The 21348-nt window shown below is 32.3% G+C and overlaps 2 protein-coding genes across 3 annotated transcripts in view; one reads left to right on the top strand and one right to left on the bottom strand.

Moving 5' to 3' along the window:
- Window positions 1-11909, bottom strand: part of TPR (translocated promoter region, nuclear basket protein) — an 87390-nt gene extending 75481 nt beyond the window's left edge. Inside the window, exons 1-2 of the mRNA XM_075997013.1 lie at window positions 11824-11909; window positions 7243-7322 (exon numbers count right to left, since the gene is read on the bottom strand). The gene's annotated coding sequence lies outside the window, so the exon portion shown is untranslated. The remainder of the gene's footprint in view (window positions 1-7242; window positions 7323-11823) is intronic.
- ODR4 (odr-4 GPCR localization factor homolog) overlaps window positions 1-21348 on the top strand; it is a 66813-nt gene that overhangs the window by 12064 nt on the left and 33401 nt on the right. The window contains exons 5-14 of one of the 2 annotated variants that reach the window (XM_012736475.2): window positions 402-508; window positions 1557-1593; window positions 2420-2560; window positions 4062-4157; window positions 5265-5333; window positions 7623-7751; window positions 8462-8552; window positions 13815-14000; window positions 18967-19077; window positions 20232-20518. In XM_012736475.2, coding sequence (XP_012591929.1) covers window positions 402-508; window positions 1557-1593; window positions 2420-2560; window positions 4062-4157; window positions 5265-5333; window positions 7623-7751; window positions 8462-8552; window positions 13815-14000; window positions 18967-19077; window positions 20232-20299 — 1035 coding nt within the window. In that variant the 3' untranslated portion in view covers window positions 20300-20518. Of the gene's footprint in view, window positions 1-401; window positions 509-1556; window positions 1594-2419; window positions 2561-4061; window positions 4158-5264; window positions 5334-7622; window positions 7752-8461; window positions 8553-13814; window positions 14001-18966; window positions 19078-20231; window positions 20519-21348 lie in introns of those variants that run through there. The other variant, XR_002222784.2, reaches the window with a different exon arrangement.

Here is a 21348-nt window from a genome sequence, read left to right as displayed (position 1 = left end):
ATACGCCTTTCTACTCTGGAGGCTGAGACAGGAGGATAATTTTAGCCCAGAAATTCGAGGCTGCAGTGCACTGTGATTGGCCTATAAATAGCCATAGTACTGTAGCCTGCACAACATAGCAAGATTCTGACTCTAAAAAAAAAAAAAAAAAATAGCCGGACTTGGTGGTATGTGCTCATAGTCTCAGCTACTCAGGAGACTGAGGCAGCAAGATCACTTGAGCCCAGAAGTTCAAAACTTGCTTGAGTTAACATAGCAAGACTTTGTCTCAAAAAAAAAAAAAAAAAATGAATGGTAGAAGCGTGGAATTTTAAAGCTACATTTTAAAGCATAGTGACATTATAATTGTTTTCTACTCTTACTATTTTTTTTCAATTTGCATTGATGTGTTTTTCTTTCAGCTAATATTTGCTGTGGAAAAGTCTATGAATAGAAAGAGACTGTGGAATTTCACAGAGGAAGAGGTCTCAGAACGAGTGACACTTCACATTTGCTCTTCTACAAAAAAGTATCTTTTATTTAGGGGTTTATGTTTAAAAGTATGTGGTACCAAAATAATATTCCTGCACGTTTTTTCTCCCACTTATTTAAATCATCATTATTTTGAAAATAAGCATAATTTTGTATGGGTTTTTTTTGTAAATAACGTGATTAAAGCTGCCAATAATAACAGCAATAATGCTTAAATTATGTTCCAGGGTTATATAGAGTTTGAGAGTGATAGCAAGGACTCAGGATTCTGAATGCTTTACCAGCTATCTACCCTATACATCCAAGCACAATAGATCCCCTAGAGAGATTTAAATGCTCAGCTGACAGCTTAGATAAAGTAATATTTTTTTTTAACCTCTAATTCCTTTGGATAAAGTGTGCAATTCAGAGCTTTAATGTGCTGAGCTAGACAGTGTAGGGCACCCAAGAAATTCTTATGTCTTTGGCCAAGATCAAGTGGCACTAGAAGCCAGTTACAGGGCCTCCTTAGCTTTTCTTCTCTTCATCTTGCTAGGGGTAGGGTGCCTCCAAGCCAGAGACAGCCTCACCAACGGAGTAATGCAACTAAAGGGCTTAATCATTTACGACTTCTGGAAGGCTCAATTTAAAAAATAACCATTCCTGCAGAAGCTCAGCTTTTAACTTCTTTGGTATTTACCTGGACAGTTTCACTTCCAAGCCTTGTGATCCAGTGAACATTCTGAGGCTTGACCCCATCTAAAACAGTGCTCCTTTCTGTTATGGAGGGGGTATAGTTAAGATAAATTTCACAGGTGCTTTTATTCTATTCATTGTGATTAGCAGGATTTATAAATGTAAGGTAATAGTTTTCAAGAACTGGAAGTGCTATAGTCAGAGCAATTTATTTGTGTGTGTATACATACACAAATGTTACATGTATACATACATATACATGTATATATAGCTTTAAGTATATAAAGTGTTATGACTTTTGTAAGAACTCTTGGATGCATGTGTTTTGTAATTTTAATTTTTTATGTTTTATATTCTTTTGATTATCAAGAATTCTTTTCTTTGGTCATTTCTATCCTTAATTAGTAAAGAATATTTTGTCGAACTTACGATGTCCATGATCCAAAGGTAAGAAAAATTACTTTTTAAAGATTTTTGTGTTGTAAACTATTTTTAAATTAAAATTAATTTTAATTTTAATATTTTATATTTAGTTTTAATTATTTTGATTGCCATCACTTTCTATTGATGTCCACAGCCAACTGTAGTTTTTATTTTGAAATATGCACAATTTTATTGTAGGCAAGGAAAACTTATATTTTTTTTTAAGTTGTTAAAAATTTTTGTTAAGCTTCTCCTACCTTGTTTATGTATTTAGTGTTATATTTGAGGAGCTGATAGTAAAAGTGACTGAGTACGTTTGGTATTAATGGCTGCAATGTCTAGGAAACAAACTACTTGTATTCAGCAGAATCCAGACTAGCATTTTAATAAGGTGTCTAAAAGCAAAGTGAGGAAGTAACTTTGCAGTATTGTTAGCAAGGATGGGACGGAAAGAAAAATGTCTGGCATCTAGTAGTCACTCAGTGATTATTTGCTCCACATCAGGATCTTCAGAATTGATAACTATGGAAGCTATAGGTGAAAGTTAGAAGAGCAAAGGACTTTCCAGAATTCTAAACATGGAACTTTCTAATCCTTTTTCTGTCTGCCACTGGAGGGAGGAGGAGGAGGGTTGCCAGGGTTGCTTAGGATGTATTGAAGAGTACTGAACTGAATGCATGCTTTATTTTCTGTTCACTCCTAATCTATAGCCATTTGATCAAGGAATTTGCCCAAATATGTTGGATATCAGCTTGTATGAGTTACTAGGTTGTACATTTTTGTGTTTTATTGATCCTTGTGTCTTACCTAAATCACATCTATTTTATTTTTCTCCATTCTCTACTGCTAGAGTTCAGCAAAACCAGCAGATTGGAAGTATCAAAATGGATTATCAACCTCATGGCTTTCTTTAGAGTGTGCAGTTCACATTAATATTCACATTCCACTTTCTACTACTTCTGTCAACTATACTTTGGAGAAAAATACAAAGGTATCAGGGAAAATGAATTTTCTTTCATGATTGCTAAGTGAACAATCTATTTTTATTATGGTTGCCTGTGTCATTCATTTTTTTCCTATTATTTTTTTAAAAAATTTTTGGATCATTCATTTTATAATCCTCGAAAATTACATTCTACTTATAATAACATTGTTATATGAGTGAGTTACATATTACCCAAGCCGGATTGGAAATATTTTTAGAGGTGGGACAATGTCATAATACTAGCATATTCAGTATCATAGGTACATACTAAATATTTATTAATTAGCATATGTAAATGTATTTTATTTTATTTTATTTTTTGAGACACTGTCTTACCCTGTTGCCCAGGCTAGAGTGCAGTGGCGTCATTATAGCTCGCTGCAACCTCAAATTCTTGGGCTCAAACGATTCTCCTGCCTCAGCCTCCCAAATAGCTGGGACTACAGGCACACACCACCATGCCCAGCTAATTTTTCTATTTTTTGTAGAGAAGGGGTCTTGCTCTTGCTCAAACTGGTTTCAAACTCCTGGCTTCAAGCAATCCTCTGGCCTTGGTCTTCCAGAGTGCTAGGATTATAGGCATGAGCCACTATGCCCTGCCCTTATAAAACATAATTATGTAAAAAGTCATACTGATTGGATTTTTAGCTTTCTCTTGGTCCTTAGATTTGTTTTTTCCCTTATCTAGTCCGTTTTTGCTTTTCTTTTTTCTTTTTCTCTTTTTTTTTTTTTTGAGATAGGGTCTCACTCTGTCCCCCAGGCTGCTGGAATGCAGTGGCCTGAACATAGCTCTCTGTAACCTCCTGTTCCTGGTCTCAAGCAATCCTCCTGTTTCAGTAGCTGGCACTACAGGTGAATGCCACCCCGCCCAGCTAATTTTTTTACTTTTTGTAAATAGGGTCTCCCTAAGTGGCCTGTGGCTGGTTTGAAATCCTGACCTCAAGAGATCCTCCCATCTCAGCCTCCCAAAGTACTGGTGTTACACGTGTAAGCCACCACTTCCAGCCCTTTTTTGCATTTCTATACCAATCTTTTTATATCTCATTTTTCTTCCTTTTTCACACTGAAGAAGAAAAATGGAGGCTGGATGCCTCTTTTTTTTTCCCCTCAAAAAAGGAAAAAAAGAAAAATGGAGCTTGCTTATTTTTTGCTCTTTAATACTGCTTTATATTATTCATTTGAGGCTCTTTTTTTCTCACTTTTTAAAAAGATAATGAACAGTATTGAATTTTATTTAACTATTCCAAGTAGCTAATAAGCCTTCTGAGTTTGTGATACAAATGTTAGTTTGGGATGAGATAAGAAAACAATTTTATAAAATATGGATAATGTACCAAAAATTGGGATTATACCTTTTTAAATATATGAGACTGGATTTAAATATTGTATTATTGATACATAGGGATCTTATCAATAATATTTCAATGTATTATGTAGAAAAAAGTAGACACTAGGGAGTTTAATTGTGATGACAGTATATCTGAAATATTTCTGTGTTGTATTTAAGAATGGACTTACACGCTGGGCCAAGCAAATAGAAAACAGTGTTTATTTGATTAATGGACAAGTTAAAGATGAAGATTGTGACCTATTAGAGGGACAGGTGAGTTCAGAGAAAACCATCTTATTAAATTATGTGTGCTTTAGGAAAAAATAAAAGATGACTTATCTTTAGTCCTTGCCATCATGAAAACCAGTTTCATCTACTCATTTCAAAGGTTGTTTTACAGTAAAGAGCAAATGTTTTTCTTAGAAAATGATGGGAAGAGATTATTTCTGATGTAATTGGAAACCCGAAGTAGAGAGTGTCTTTTAAATTCTCTCTTATCTTGAAATTGTAAACTGCTCACTTATCACTGAAGGCCACATGTTCTTCTGTCCTGACAGCCTTGTAAATGCTGTGGCCGTTTTCTAAGAGGTGTCTGTATGGGCTTCCAAAATAGCTTTAATCTAAAGGAAGAGAAACTTTGATGATCTCTCCTTTAGAGCAGGGGTCAGCAAACTTTTTGTAAAGAACCAAATAGTAAATATTTTAGACTTGGCAGGCCATATTGTCTTTGTTACAGCTATTTAACTCTGCTATTTAACGCAGCCACAGATGATATGTAAATAAATGATCATGCTTGTGTTTGAGTCAAACTCCATTTACAAAGACAGATGGCTATGCAGATATTTGGCCCAGAGGCAATAGTTTGCCAGTCCTTGTTTTAGAGTTGCAGTCCCTAACACCCAGGCCACAGATTGCTACAGGTCCATGGCCTCTTCGTGATAAGGCTGCTGAGCTCTGCCAACCTCCCCCGACCATGTCTTCCATGAAACTTAGGGGCCACACAGCAGGAGGTGAGCAGTGGGCAAGTGAGTGAAGCTTCATCTGTATTTATAGCCACTTCCCATGGCTCACATCATAGCCTGAGCTCTGCCCTCCCCACTCCCCACTCCCTACTGTGGAAAAATTGTCTTCCATGAAACTAGTCCCTGGTACCAAAAAGGTTGGGAACTGCTGCAGAGGACTGAAAGTAGGGAATTAAAGATTTCTAAGAGTACACATTGATACAGAATACATAAAGTAACATTGTATAAAAAGCTAAATTAAAATATGTAATAAGACTTGTTTTTTCTCTTAAGTTATTTAGTATATGTAAGATAGTTTCTAAACATATTCCACTTATAATTGCAAAGTCTGTTTTTTTAAATTTTGTGTTTTTTTCAGAAAAAATCTTCCAGAGGAAATACTCAAACTACTAGTCATTGTTTTGATGTCAGAGTGCTAACACAGTTGGTAAATATTTTAAAATGCTACTTATTTTAAATTGATTGTTTCTTAGAATAACCATAATGAAATTATTTCTGATTTTATGATTATAATGAAAGAATAAAAGAATTTTAGAGATGTAAGAGATTGTATAAAATGTCTAGTTGTAGGAAAGTTATTCACAAGAAACATTAGTGGAATCTATTTGGGTCTTTTGCCTTAAGGTTATTAAATTTTTAACATCAAGTAGATAGCTATTAAAACCATATATACATACATACATGTGTGTGCTACATGTATGTAAATAATTTGGGTTGTAGGTTTTATGAGTGAAATTGCAATTCTTAACAACTTAGAAGTAAAAGATGTATGCACAGATGTGCAAAGAGTTGTCATATACTTAATTTGAAATAGATTTATATCTCCTCTGATTTGATAAAAATCTCAAAATATTAGTAAGTTTTATATTTCTGTTTGGTTGTTTTAAATTACAACTCTCTTCGAAAATTTAAACTTGGATATCTTGAAGAATAAAAAATTTAAAGCCACTAATTATTTCTAAAAGTATACATGCCTTTGATTTTAAACCTGCTCAAAATTATCCTGATGAACAGACAAGGGTATAAAATAGCACAGCCATGTTTGTAGAAAACTTTTAATTTCAATATTATACTGGGCTTTGAAAAGAAAATACTACTAGGACTTGGATTTTCTTAACTGAATAAAGTAGAATTAAAGGCAGTTTGGCATCTGAGGATGTTTTCATTTCTTCCCTTTCTCTGTGTTTAGCAATAGAACATTACTAAATTGTTACTTATGCCACTCAACATGAGTACTCAATTTTTTATTCAATATCTTAGAAGTATTTTAGTCTCTTATTTTGTTCCTTTGTTTTGATTTTAGAAATTTCCTTTGTTTTAAGGCTGGCTTTTTCTGTACCTTTATGCTCTTTACTAGTTAGGCTTACCTCTTAGTTTATTGAACAGTTTGATTAAAATTATTTTAGTGAAAAAAGTATAGTTGGGAGATGTATAGAGTGTGGGAATATAGAAGGAAGAATGGAAAATAATAAAAGATAATTTGTCATGATAGTTATTTAATATCATGTAGTATAATATATTTTTGTTGGTTATTTCACTGGTCAACTGACTAGATATTTTGAAGTGACTAGATATACCTGATTTGAAATGCCTGGGACCAGAAGTGTTTTGGGTTTCAGATTTTTCTGGATTTTGTAAGATTTGAGAATTATTTACCAGTTGAGCATTTCTAATCTAAAACTCTGAAATCCGATATGCTCCAGTGAACATTTCCTTTGAGCATCATGTTGACGCTTAGTAAATTTCAGATTTTAGAGCATTTCAGATTTTTGGATTAGGGATGTTCTTGCTATTTCTAGTACTTTCAGGGTTTCATCGTTCTCCTTGTTTTGGCTCTTATTAAGATGATAAGGTGAAAAATATCTGCAAAACACCTGAAGACCAAGCAGGAGCTAACACTGCTTAGACTAAAGAAAATGGAACTGCAAGATGAAAGAGACTATTTACAGCCACTAATATCATTTTCTGGTGTCAGGCATAGTTAGTGTGTTTGTTTTTGCTCTGAAGCATAACATTACTTTCATTCTATGAAAGTTATGAGTTGAAAATGTATAAATAAATGTATATCTATGACTTGATTATAATTTTACCATATTTACTACATCTCACTTTTTATTTTATTTTTATACATATCTTCTATTGTATATCTTACATCTCCTATTACAGCGGTCCCTGACCTTTTTGGCACTGGCGACCATTTTCATGGAAGATAATTTTTCCACGGATGAGGGGGCTTGGGGGGTGGTTTCCAGATGATTTAAGCGCATTATATTTATTGCACTTTATTTTTATTATTATTACATTGTAATATATAATGAAATAATTACACAACTCACCACAGGCTGGGGACCCTTGTTCTATTACATCATGTCTTCTTTGTACATCTTTTCATCTTCACAGTACTTATCTGAGTAATCTGCAAATAATACATTTTTAGTGAATATACTGAATGTATATTGGATTTTTAGATGTTATGTCAGTAAAATAATTTAAAAGTAGTCGTGTTTAATTTCAGTGTACATTCAAAATGCTCAGAAAATAATTTATAACTTATAAAGAGAAATATGAAGACCTATAAATAATTTATGCAGCATATTTTCAAACACTTGACTCAGTCAAAAATTCCTGATTCTTTGTAAGATGGTTTACATAATGTTTGTTTCCTGTGGTTAATAATTGTTGGCTATTGGAACTTACAACAGATTTTGTCTTTCAGCTCCTAAATTCAGACCACAGATCCACAGCCACGGTCCAGATATGCAGTGGTTCTGTAAACCTCAAGGGTGCTGTGAAATGCAGAGCTTATATTCACAGCCATAAACCCAAGGTTAAAGATGCTGTGCAGGTACAAAATGGAAGTACTGGTATATTAAAAATGGAAGCATGTTAACCAAACTATTCAAAAGCCTACAATTTTATCTTTTTTCAACATCAGATTTTATAATTATTAATTTTATTTTAACCAATAAGGGCCCAATGTTTTGGGCACCCCAAATGTACCATATTAATAGATTTGGTTCTAAGATTTTCATACATAGAATATCTATTTTATGCATTTTTTAAAAATGATAATTATATAGGTTTAGTAAGAGCTCCACAGTTGTATCAAATTAGTCCATTTGAAATTATTTCTTCTGAGGGAAATTGAATTTTTCAAATAACAGAAAAAGTATTTATAGGAAGAATTATTAAGTAGTGTTCTATAGTCCATATAGCTCAGAAATTTAAAAGCTGATGACAGGTATTTATGTCATAGTTATACATTTCCTAATTTGGAACACTGGCATTATTTGTTTATATAAAAATGTTATTCATTTTTTTGGTTTTACTTTATTACTTAGGTAAATTTATTGGTAGGCAAATTTGTCTTTAAACTATAAATATGTTAAACATGTCAAATAAATGGAAATAAAAAATAGAATGATGTATGAGTTATTTAGTAGACATGATTATACTTGAAAGCAAATTATGTAGGGTTTTTTGGTAATTAAATAATATAAATCTAAATCTAAAGGATTTTATTTCTTGTATTTTTTCATGTTTCTTTTCCTATAGGCAATGAAGAGGGATATATTGAACACGGTTGCTGATCGTTGTGAAATACTATTTGAGGATCTGCTTTTGAATGAAATTCCAGAAAAAAAAGTTATGAGTATAAAATAAGTACTAATTTTTGCATGTATTCAATTGATATAATAGTGGGACATCAAGATATAATAGATTTGTCATCTTTTATAGCTGCCTACCTATCTTTTATAACAATGTCATCTTTTACTTTCATTATTGAATGAAAATTTTTCAGTTGTTGCCCAGAAAATTTTTTTTAAATGCTGTAATAGCAAATTTGTCAAGATACAACAATTTCAAATTTCAGGGAGGATTTTTTTTTTTTTTTAAATAGGGTTTGGCTCTGTCACCCAGGCTAGAGTGCAGTTGTGTCATAGCTCACTGCAACCTTAAACTCCTGGGCTCAAGGAATCCCTCTGCATCAGCCTCCCAAGCAGTTTGGGACTACAGGCATACGCCACCATGCCCGGCTACTTTTTTGTAGAAAGGGTGTCTTGCTGGGGTGCCAAGGCTGTTTTCAAACTCCTGGGTTCAAGTGATGCTCCCACCTCGGGCTCCCAGAGTGGTAGGATTACAGGCATGAGCCACCTGACCTGACCGGAAGATTTTTAAAAATTAATTCTGAGTAAACCTTCCCTTGCCAGAATGAGTAAACTGTGTTGACATTTTTAAAGCTAATATTTTTTATTAATATCTATGTGCTTTTTCAAGAATTTAGCCATAATTAAGATGTTACTCATTAGTGTTGAGTACTGTATAATAGATTGTTTAATAAGTACTATTTATATAAACTACATTAATTTTTATACTTTAGCTAATACTCTAACAGACATTTTTGGTTTAAAAAAGGCTGAGTTACGTTGTTTTACCATTTAATGAATATCCCATCTTTTGGGAAATGTAAACCATTTATACCATCTTAGTAATTTGTATTAAAAATATTTTTTTTAGGCCGGGCGCTGTGGCTCACGCCTGTAATCCTAGCTCTTGGGAGGTCGAGGCGGGCGGATTGCTCAAGGTCAGGAGTTCAAAACCAGCCTGAGCAAGAGCGAGACCCCGTCTCTACTATAAATAGAAAGAAATTAATTGGCCAACTGATATATATATAAAAAATTAGCCGGGCATGGTGGCGCATGCCTGTAGTCCCAGCTACTCGGGAGGCTGAGGCAGAAGGATCACTCAAGCCCAGGAGTTTGAGGTTGCTGTGAGCTAGGCTGACGCCACGGCACTCACTCTAGCCTGGACAACAAAGTGAGACTCTGTCTCAAAAAAAAAAAAAAAAAAAAAATTTTTTTTACCTAAAAAGAAAATTAAAATATTGAGTATGCTTTTTGAAGCTATACCCTCATTTCCCCACTTCTGCTATTCAGATACAAGTAGATATGTATATAATTAAAACATACATGTTAGCTTATTAAGGTAATATTTTTTTTTTTTTAAGAAATGACTATGAAATTCCAAGGTAATATTTTTTTGTCCATAGGAAAAAAGCATAGCTCCTCTGTATAACTAACTTCTTTTTTTTTTATTATTATATTGGTTTTTTTTTAATCTTCCTTTTCACTGGTAAGTGTGTAGAGCAACTAACTTCTTTTAGTACTGCTGATAGCCAGTATATTAGGTTTGATGGACTAATCATAATCTTTTTAATATTCCTAGTATGTTGTATTCTTGAGATTGCCAGATTTAACATTTATTCTTTCCACAATTCACAGACTATCCTCAAATTTCATGTACTAATGATATATAATTTTGCTAAGACATAAATTTGAATCTTAGATGTAGCAACTGGATTGAGATTTTTACAAGGAAAATATGTGGGACCTGTTCACGTAGTCAGTCAGCCTAGCAGCCTCATCTTGTATGGCTTTGATTTTGCTACTCGACTCTGAGTAACTCTTATGGTATAAATCCATTACTTCTCTTTCTGAGCACAGTGTCTTACAGCTGAATTGTGAATTTTAAGATTTTCAGGGGCATGAAGACATATCACCATTAACATTAAAGATCTACCTTATCACACACATTAGTATACTCTTTCCATTTAAAAAGGCTTTATAAAGATGATAGTATATGACTATCCTGGTATTCTTTTATATCGAGTTAGTATTTTGAAATTTCTGATGTCCAATTAGTAAATTAACGGCTTCTAATAGCATTTGTACTATTTGTGCATTACATTTGGTGTATTTAGAACTTAATGTTATCTAATTATAAGTTCTTAAAAAATGAAAAAGTTTTCACTGGTGATTGAGTGGCCTCAGGACCTGTGTAAAGAAATAGACTGCACAGAGCACAGACTGAAGTTCTTAGCTTCTGTGTCTATTCTACTACTAGTTGAGTGGCCTCAAACAAATGATTCAGCCTTTATGAGCATCTGTTTTCTTACATGTAAAACATGAATTGTAATAGTTACTTTTTGAGGCTGTGAGATTAAATGAGGTGATGTTTATAATACAAGTTGGTGTAAGTCCAGCACTCAGTAAGTGGTAATGCTATTAAGTTAAAGATTATGAAGGAGAAGAATTACTAACTTTGTTAGTTGTCTTTAAAGTTTCTTAACTTTAATTTTTGGGAAATTTAGCATTATATTACAAAAAGAAACAAGTTATATGTATTTTAAACTTCAGTAACAGGATGATTACTCCAGCAACATATTAGTTTATCTTAAGATATCAAGATAAAAGAATAAATTGCAAGTGTAATAATACAAATAAATGTAAATTTCTAAAGTTGAATATATATACATCTAATTGTTAGATTTTAGATTTTGTCCTCATTTTATTTAGCTTATTTTTCTTATAGGTACTTTAATATGGTAAAATGTAGAATGGATGCCATGAAATTAACCTGATTTAGAATATTTCAGCAGGCATAAGAAAGTCTGCAAAGGACATATTAACTTTAAATTCCCAATCTTTAAAGTAAACATAGTCTTTGTAGCTGGGTGTGGTGGTACATGCCTATAGACCCACATACTCAGTAGGCTGAGGCAGGAGGATCACTTGAGCCCAGGAGTTTAAGGCTGCTGTGAGCTGGGCTGGTGCCGCAGCATGGTAAGCCTACACAATGGAGTGGCGCTCTGTCTCAAAACAACAAAAAAGTAAACACAGTCTTTGCATTCTTTCTATACAGATGAAAGAACTTAATATTTCAGTGACAGTAAAAAAAATCAGAACTCTAAGTCATTTTACTTATTATGATCTTTCTCTTCTTTGATTCTCCTTAAAACAGATTCTAAGGCTTCTTCATTATTTGCTGTAAACCTTCATTCAGTCTTGCCCAACTTACTCTCAATAGATCACATACTCATTGAGAAAATTTAGGTCATCAATTGTGAAATGTCTTACCTTCTTCCATTCCTACATCAGTATCCATCCGTACCACTTATCTTCTAAGAGCATTGGTAATCCTCTTTGCCTGTGCCCATGATTCCACTGTCCTGATGACATTTCTCCCCATCCCTTTATGCAAATGTCTGGTTATCCTTCAAGATTCAGCTCTGGTATCACCTGTTCTAAAAAAACTTCTATAATACTCTGATACCCGCTAGGGATTCTATTTTTAATGGGCAGAACCCTAATTCTTATTATACTGGCTTAAATTTAAAATTTTTTTCTCTAAACTTACTCAAATAATGTTGAACTAGATACTTTGTTATGGGAATATCCCAAAGGATTTTTTGGAATACTTTTTGAGATGTGTCTTTTCAAAAAGATTTCTCATTTTTAACCCTAGACCAACTAGAAAACTTGGTTTTATTTTGATATTAAATAGCCAATCTGAAAGTTATAAATGCTTTTTCCTTTTTAATGAGTAAATTTATTGCAACCAATTATTATTATTATTATTTCATAGATACGAGGCCTCATTGTGTTGCACAGACTGGTTTGAAACTCCTGGCCTCAAGTGATCCTCCCACCTTGGCCTCCCAAAGCATTGGGATTACAGGGAGTGAGCTACAGTGCCCAGCTGCAACTGATTCTTTAACATTTGACTTTATAGCATGTTATTCTTTTTTCAGATAAACTTACAATTTATGTAGTTTGAAATAGTTTTAAAATTTTGCATGTCTTTTGCATATGCACATTATAGTCATCTTTGAAAGTTTTTGCTTAATATGTTTCAAGTAACTGTGGCCCAAAATATATTAATATATTCTTAATTTCAATACCTACATAATTTATATGCTACAGCACAAATTGCAGTAACGTAATTCTACAGCTAGGAGGCAATCTGGTCAAAGACTAAAATTGTTCTCCCAGTTATTATATGTAAACAAGATAATACACAGAATCTAGAAGGAATACAGTTTAAGTCATAACAGTCTCATGACACTTAAGGCCTTGTTCATCATCTTCTGTTTGTAATTATATAAAGTTTCCACTAGTTTCTTTCCAAGGAAGTATAGCTTACTATCAGAGTGAGCCTTAGTTTTCTACTTGATCTTTTTCTTAGTAGCTTTTTAATATATCTGTTGCTGAAAGAGGTCACTTTTTACACAAAATCTCTATCTTTGTGATAGTTCATTAGAATCATGGTGTTGAACTAAAAATAATTATGTATTTGTGTGGACCAGTAACTCTTTAAGTTAGAAATTGGGGGATATAATATATTCAGGCTTGTAAGTATTCAAAGAAGAATGAAAAATAGTTATTCTTTATTTATTTATATTCAGATTCGTTGTTTCTAAAAATGATTTAAAGCTATTTACAAAGAGACATTATAAGTAAACAAGAGAAGAATAAGTATTATTAAGGAGGCAAAGGGAAGATAAAAAGAAAGCAAGGTGGTATTGGCAGTGTAAGATTGGTCTTGATGTCCTAAACATGCTTGATATAGAGAGGGGGCTACATCTAGTAACATGAAGTCAGTAGTGAGATGAGTACAAAAGTGTGTGCTGTTATATGCTGTATGCTTAATGTAGATGGGCCACTAATTTGAAGAAGGGAAAGATTGACTATCTAATATACAGTGCTTATAAGGTTAAAACAAGCGAGAAGGACAATTTCTGAGAACAAGGATGAGATTCTTTCTTAAGTGTTCTTGCATAGACAGTGGGTCATAAAAGAATGTATAATCAACATCTTTACAGTGAAGGCAATTATAAATTTATAAGTTTTATATTAGTATTTTTATAGGTCCTTTGCAGAGTCCAGGTATATTGAGGTAAAACATAATTCAGTATGAGCAATTTTGTGCCAGATCAATTAGAAAATGAAAAGGCATTAACCTTTTAAACTTTATTTATGTTGGATGTTTTCATATAATTCTAAAAAATATATCACTGATACCAGTGACAGACCTATCTAAATATTGATAATATTCCTTCTGCTTTTAGATTCTGAAAAAGAGTTCCACATCCTCCCTCATCGAGTTTTTGTCCCAATTCCTGGATCCACTGTAATGTTATGTGATTATAAATTTGGTGATGAGTCAGCTGAAGAAATCAGAGACCATTTTATAGAGATGTTAGATCATATGATTCAAATAGAAGACTTGGAAATTGCAGAGGAAATAAACACAGGTAATTATATGATGTTATTTAAGAACCTGATTAGACTACAGCCAAGATTACCTGTGAGATGTCTAATTTAAATAGTATGTCTTTCAGTTAAAGCTTTCAACTAAAGCTAGTTCTGTTTGATACTTCAAAATATTAACTGAGGCATTTAAAAGTACATTTGTTTATTTTCTGCATATATAAACATATAGTATGTGTTTTCCTAGGAAATTGTACCAAAATTTAAGAGACTTCAGTTTTTTTCAGATCTAGCAAGGAGATCTTCATAAAACAAGTTCAGCCTTAAATAAGTGGAAATATAAAGCTTTAAAGTATTTATTTTAATATAAGAGAAAAAATTTCTCAAAACCTCTGAAATATTCTGAAATAAAATAAAAAAATTTTTCTATATGCTTTTCTATATTTTCACAATTTCCTATATCAAGTATATACGTCTTATAGTTGGAAAAAACAATGAAGTCTACTTTTAAAGAAAAACATTATCGTAATTATTTGGTAAACCAGCATGTCACACAGTTTTTTTAAACATTTTGTTTTTTCAACAGTTTCTTTATTTTATTTGCCTTTTTATATCCCCTTCATATAATTGGAACACTAAGCTGAGATGAGCAGTTCTAAAAAATTAGTTTAATGGTTATTTTTGTAGAGCATAGATTTGCCATACCATCCAATTGGGTAACACATTTTCTTCCCCTAGCCATCACTTTCACATTTGACCTTATACTTTGAAAGGTGGTTTTGTTTTTTATTTTGCTTTGCTTTGTTTTTGTTTTCTGGTGAGTGCAGAATATGAAAATGAGTCTGTAAATATGTAAGTGGAAGATAGTCTTCCTAAAACATTTTAAAATGTACCATAAAAGTAATTATTTGTAAATGTGAATAAATGTTGAATAAATAGCTATCATTCTTGAAACTTATGATATCTTAGTAGAAAAATTTCAGGTTATATTAGAATATGGGTGTTTATGAATATGGGTGTTTTGAATATAGCAATCTTTTTAAGTCTCTTTTCTAATTTCATAGTTATATCTTTTTGCATTGCTAATTCTCACACCCAGTGGGAGTAGTGTTTGATTCATAGTGCACTTGAAATTATGGTGATCAGGTAATTATTTGATTGGAAAATATCAAATCTGTCAGTAAACTGCCTCAAGTTAGTTGGAGACCACTGGGTTCTAGTTTTTTCATAATTCTAGATTAGTATTGGTCATGATGTGGAAAATAGTTTATTTTAAAAGGGAAAAAAGCTATTCTAAATTGCTCACTACCTGATGTTTAAGAAGCAGTTATGTTTTATTTTCTTGAAAGCTAATGTTTCTAAAGGTATAACTGTAGCATATTCTCTAGCAGGAAGTATCTATTACAGTTTTTGAAAACAATATTTTCCAGGTACTGTTTTGAGTCTTAGGAATACCAAATTATTTAATCCTTATAACAACCCTGTGATGTAGTTACTATTATTAACATTGTTTTCCAGATGACAGAATTAAGGCTCAGAAAAGTTACTTAACTTTTCTAGGGTTATGGAATGCTGGAGCTGGAATTTAATCTTAAAAAGTTTGGTTTTAAAGTCTGTGCTTTTTTCCTAACAATTTTGTTTTATAGCCTTTCTGTGGTACCTAACCAATGCAGACTATAGTAATTGCATTTTTTGTTTTTCTTTTTTTCCCACTTTTGATAATCATATTTAATGTTGACCTTCCCCCTTAGACTATAAGATCTTTGATAGTAAGTAAATAAGTAGAATAATTATTTATTTATTTGAGCTCTCTGCCTAAAACATGGTAGGTTCTCATAAGTATTTATTACTGATTAATAAATACTGAATAAATAAGTTTAAGGAAACCACAGACATCTTTTTCATGCTTACTTTATTCTTGAAAAATTATAAGCTTATACCTAGCCAGACATACATGGTTTTAAAAATCCAAAAAAAATCTGAAATACTTATTGTCCCAAGCATTTTAAATAAGGGATACTCAACTTGTATTATTTGCTTCATTATTATTTAATTATTTCTGTTCTGTAATATAGTTGCCAAGTAGTTGCTATGTTTAAAATACATATTTTGCCAAGTAAGTATCTTAAAATAACATACTGTTAAATGACTTAAGGGATGAAGAGCAACTTGTTTGTTAAAGTGACTCACTTAAGATGAGGGATAACTGTGGGGCTTTAACATTTCTTAGATGTGTTAGTCATCTCCTAGTAGACATTAACTTAATAAATCAGATGTGCTTTATCCACAGTATCAGCTAAAAAAATTTGGAGACACAACTTTAAAATATGGTGGAACTCATCTTTGCCAATATTATCTTGATATCAGAGCTAAAATTAATTTTTGTTATTAAACATTGATAATTTAATTGTATAGGAAAAATGAATAATGCTGAAGATGTAATTTTATGGCTAAATTGCTGACTATAGTGATACATTGTTAATTTAGGATTTAGGTATAGAGAAGAAGACAACTAAGGAGTTCAAGTCCTAACATTTCATTTTAAGCTTCTAAATGGTCCCTCATACCTATCAGTAGCTTGGAATGAAATCTGAGCACCTCCAAAACTTTGCATGCATTCACTATGGCCCTTGTTTTCTCTTTTGTTGACAGACACTCAAGGTTACTTTCTTTCATGAGTAATTTGGAATTTGTCTGAACTTAAAATTATGTGGTTTTAGGGACTTGCTGAGATATAATTTTCTATGGAATCATCACATTATTTGCACTTAAATTTCAGGTAAAATATTGAAATATTGGTGAAGTGACATAGTGTCTGAGATTTGCATTAAAATCCTACAAGCCCCCACTAAAAATAGACAAATAAATTGTTGTGATCAGGCCTAATTCCTCCTTGAAAAACGTTCTGCTTTGGTAAAATTATCTCAAATTTGTATCAAATAACATGATTTTGTATGACAGATTTTAAAAATGGAAATAGAGTAGTGGAATGTCTTTTATAGAAATAAATTACTTGTGCAGAGGACTTGATGTACTAGAGCATGATCACCATATATAGCAATTCAACATTAAATGTATAAGTAAGGTATTAAGGTAAAACAATTTTTGTGTGCTTTGTATACATGTATACAAGTAAAAAATTCTTATAGCAAATAGGTATGATTAATACTTCACTATTTTTGTTACTTGATAAAAGGATTTTATTGGCCTAAATATGAAAGAAAAACTTTTTAGCAGAGATATTTACTCATAGGAGACCCAACGTTTTTTGTTTTTTAAATATGAATAAAATTGTATTATCCATTCAACTTTTAGACCTATAGACTGAAGTTGGAAGAAATTTTAAGCTAGTGGGTTAATGTAGTCTGGAACTAAGATATTAGAGCTCATGAGAAAACTAGAAACTGTGGAAATGTAGAAGACTAGATATTTCTAAAGATGCTTCGTAAGAATTTGTTGTTCTTTGTGATTGATTTGATGTGAGAGTAGGAAAAAAGAGAAGAGGGTTTTTTGTTTGTTTTTAAAATACTTTAGTTATATGCTTAAAGAAAAAATAAAAAATGATGGTGCCCTTGATTCTAATGAGATAGTTATTAGGGATTATTTCTGAAAATCATGGTAAACTTTTCTTCATGGGAAATTAATAAGTAGGTATTTTTTTTTCATCTATTTTGGTACCATAGATATCTATTAAGTTTATATGTTATCCTTGTGAGCCTGTGTTTTTGTATTGGGATACAGAAATGTCTACAGGAACATTTTAAAATCAGAACAGTAGGCTATTTTACTTTAAATTTTAACGTTAACCCTCTCCGATTCTGTGGTTCTCTTCTGGTTTTTTGTAAATAAAGAGATCAGTCTTATGTAGTTGCTTTCATGTGCAGCTCTCTGGAGTTCTATGGAATAGCACTCCTTTACCACCTCTCCCACCTCTAGGTGCTGGGGGAGAAAGGAGCTGTCTGACTCCAGGAACCCTCCATCTCTGCTTCAACCCAAGTAGTACTACTTTCATATATTTCACAAACTTGAGATTTTCTGTTAGATCTTATTTATTTTCATAGGATTCTTCAACACTACAAAACATATAGAAAACCACTGGCCTGTGTAATCTCTAAGGATATTATAAGTTCAAACATTTTCATTAAATAAATTCAGATAGGTCAACCTACGTAAATTGCTGTCAGCGTAATGCAATAGAAGGAGAACTTGTGTTCACATTCTCAGTTGACGGGCCATGACCTTCAAGTATGCATTTAAGCTCCCAGGTTTTGTTTTCCATCTGTAAAATGGGATGATGTCTTTGCCTTGCTTAACATTCAGAGTTGTTCTAAGATCAAATTTCTAATCATATTTTGCTTATATATTTGAATATATCAAATTTCAAGTTAGGTTAAGTGTAAGCAAACTTTTTCTGTATGATGCCAAATAGTAAATATTTTAGGCTTTGTCGGCCACATAAAATCTATTTCACATATTCTTTTTTTATAGCCCTTTAAAAATATAAAAATTCATTCTTAGCTTAAGAGCTGTAAAAAAAGGTCATGGGCCAGTTTTGGCCGATGGGCTGCAGTTTGCTGATCCATGATTTTATTATTACTATCTAATTATTTAAAATTATTAATTGCCAAAACCACCAATAAGAATTATATAAATTAATCCTCAATTAGGAGTGAAGTTTACCTTGCTACTTTCTGGTTTGACTTTTGATATCAATTTATCTCTACTACTATATAGTAAACGAATTATAATTTCTTAGAGTCATTCAGATCTGGCTCTGTGGCCCTCTGGTTTAGGTCAGTGAGAAAGCTACATTAAGTGTTTAAAAACTATGTCATTTTGACATATATTTCCTTAAATTTAATCCACCTTCATTTAATTAGGAGAAAATTCATTATATTATAAAAAAGACAAATGGAAGGAAAATGGTATTGATTTTAATTTGTTGTGATGTTCTTTAAAACTCATTTTTAAATCTCATTTTATGTAGTGTTTATTATTATCCTTTTGCAGCTTGTGTGAGTTCTTCTATGAATAGTGAAGCTTCATTGGACAACACAGATGATGAACAACCAAAACAACCAATCAAAACTACAATAGTACTGAAAATTCAGCAAAACATAGGTATTTTACTTCTTTTATAACATCAAAAAGATGATTTTTGGATTTAAGTTTTCATATTGCTTTAAAATTATTTTCATTTCGTTTTGCTTTCTTAAAGGTACTAGATTAAGTCAGTATTTATTGAGTATTATGGAAAGTTCCAGGCCTTGGAGATAGAAAGATTTGTAAATAATGTGTTATCCTCCACGTGTTCTGAAAAATGAAACATCTTTTTTTTTTGTATTTTTAGAAGAAAAATGTGTAGAGTTTTGAGCATCAGTTAGTAGAGTAGGGCCAATGTTTTCCAAATTGTATTCTTAGTATTACTATTGCAGGAGATTTTGATGGATGTTCTATGGAAAAAAGTCAAATTCAAGTCTGGACATTTATTACGAACTTCTGTATTTTACAGGCTCTAAGAAGTGCAAAAGTCACTTGAACATTTTTCAGACTTTGTGAACAAAGAACATGTAGACTATTGTTTAGTGAAGGAACAATTTAAGAACTGTTAAGCGTTAAGACTTTTGACTGAGAATTAGGAGCCAGAAGATTCAGTTGTAGTTCTTGTCATTCATTAGATAAATTTGTATGTGTGTGCATGTGTGTGTGTTTCTGTCTGGGCTACTCCGGTCAGTTTCTCTTTTAAACTTACTATAATCAGGAAAAAATAAAAGTTACCAACCCAGACTTACTAATTCTTAGATTTTAAAATGGTAGAATGTGGGCTTCTGCAGTTTTCAGTAGTGACACAAATGGCTTTGCATTATAGCTCCAACAGGCTGTTTTGGAGCTGCCTTTTGGTTTGAGCTAAGTAGCATAAGATAGCTGGTATGCCAATATAGATATTTATAGAAGCCTTTTACAGTATTTGTTAGTTTTTCTCTTAGATATGTCTGAGTGCACACATGTGTGCAAGAGAGACACTTTGTCCAACATTTGCAATCTAAATTTTCAACTTACTGCTATATTTTTCTCTAAGATTTTTTTTCTTTTGCTGGCTTTAAGAACATGTATATGTGTGTGTATGTGTGTGTGTCTATGATAGCATATATGTCTATGTATATATGTGTTGTTGTTTTGACCCATCAGTTACCCACATTTCAGAGCCTAGAATTAGTTAAGCCTTTCTTTTGCTCATTCCATTTTCATTTGTTTTGTGTTTGTTTTACTTTTAGGTGTGATTGCAGCATTTGCAGTTACAGTCCTTGCTGTGGGTATCTCCTTTCATTACTTCAGTGATTAGGATGAGGCACAAAGAGCTTCCTGATCATCCAGAGAACATTGATTAAAAATTATGAGTAATAAAAATGTAAACAATCCATCTGTATTTAGGATAGAAGCAGCCAGATTTGCTGCCATAATGCCTGTTAGGTGTGTTTCTGACTAAAATGAACTCACCACCTGCCTTGGTTAGCCTGTTTATATTATAGGTGGCCCAGGTTTCCAAAAATAAAGTTATGCATCTAGATGGAAGTTGCACATAACAAATCATTATTGTCTATTTTTAAAAGGTTCAAAATGATGGGATATTATTTATCATAGATGTTAGTCCTACTAATCTAGATTACACATTAATCAGGACATTAAAAATTTGAACAGTCAATGTGGACTGTATATCTTAGTAATAGAGCTCTAGGAGAAATTTGTATCAAGTGGAACAACGTTGGAGTAAGTTCATCCTCTAGGACCTTTATAATATGCATTTAATTTCAATAAATTGCATGTTTTATTCTAATCAAGAGGGAGGAAACCTTTCCAGAGAGGTTTGAATCATTAAAGAATGACATAAATCATGTGCTTTTTCGGGTTAGTGTATCATAACAGTTTTAATATATTTAATATATAAAATAAGACTTTTGCTTTCAGCAGTATGTTAGACTAGATATTGTAAACCAACTAGATCCTGAATAAAGTCTACTTTTGAATAGGCTCAAAGGAAGTAGGAGAAATCTTTAAGAACCACACCTCTATCTTTCCTTCTCCACAAAAAGGAACAGATTTTAAGTTGGAAATCATGAATATTATATTAAGCATCGAAGTAAACTATGGTTGCCAGTATGGCAAATACCAGTAGTAGCATGCTACATGCAGTTTGCCTCAAACCAGAAACAAGGAGAGACCCGAATCTGAGATGCTGCTCTAGCCAGGACAGTTGAAGAAGGTTAAATGGCCCTCAGTTTGTAGTACTCTAGTGCCTGGCAGAAGCAAAGGGGCAAACCTTCCTAATTTAGGTCTAAGATTCCTATAGATTATGATCAAGTAGTATTACTTCATGAATACAGATCACCAGGC

This window comes from Microcebus murinus, chromosome 23 (assembly GCF_040939455.1).
Source record: "Microcebus murinus isolate Inina chromosome 23, M.murinus_Inina_mat1.0, whole genome shotgun sequence".
Taxonomy (NCBI): domain Eukaryota; kingdom Metazoa; phylum Chordata; class Mammalia; order Primates; family Cheirogaleidae; genus Microcebus; species Microcebus murinus.
Note: the sequence above shows the minus strand (reverse complement) of the source record. Positions and strands in the feature narration are given on the sequence as shown.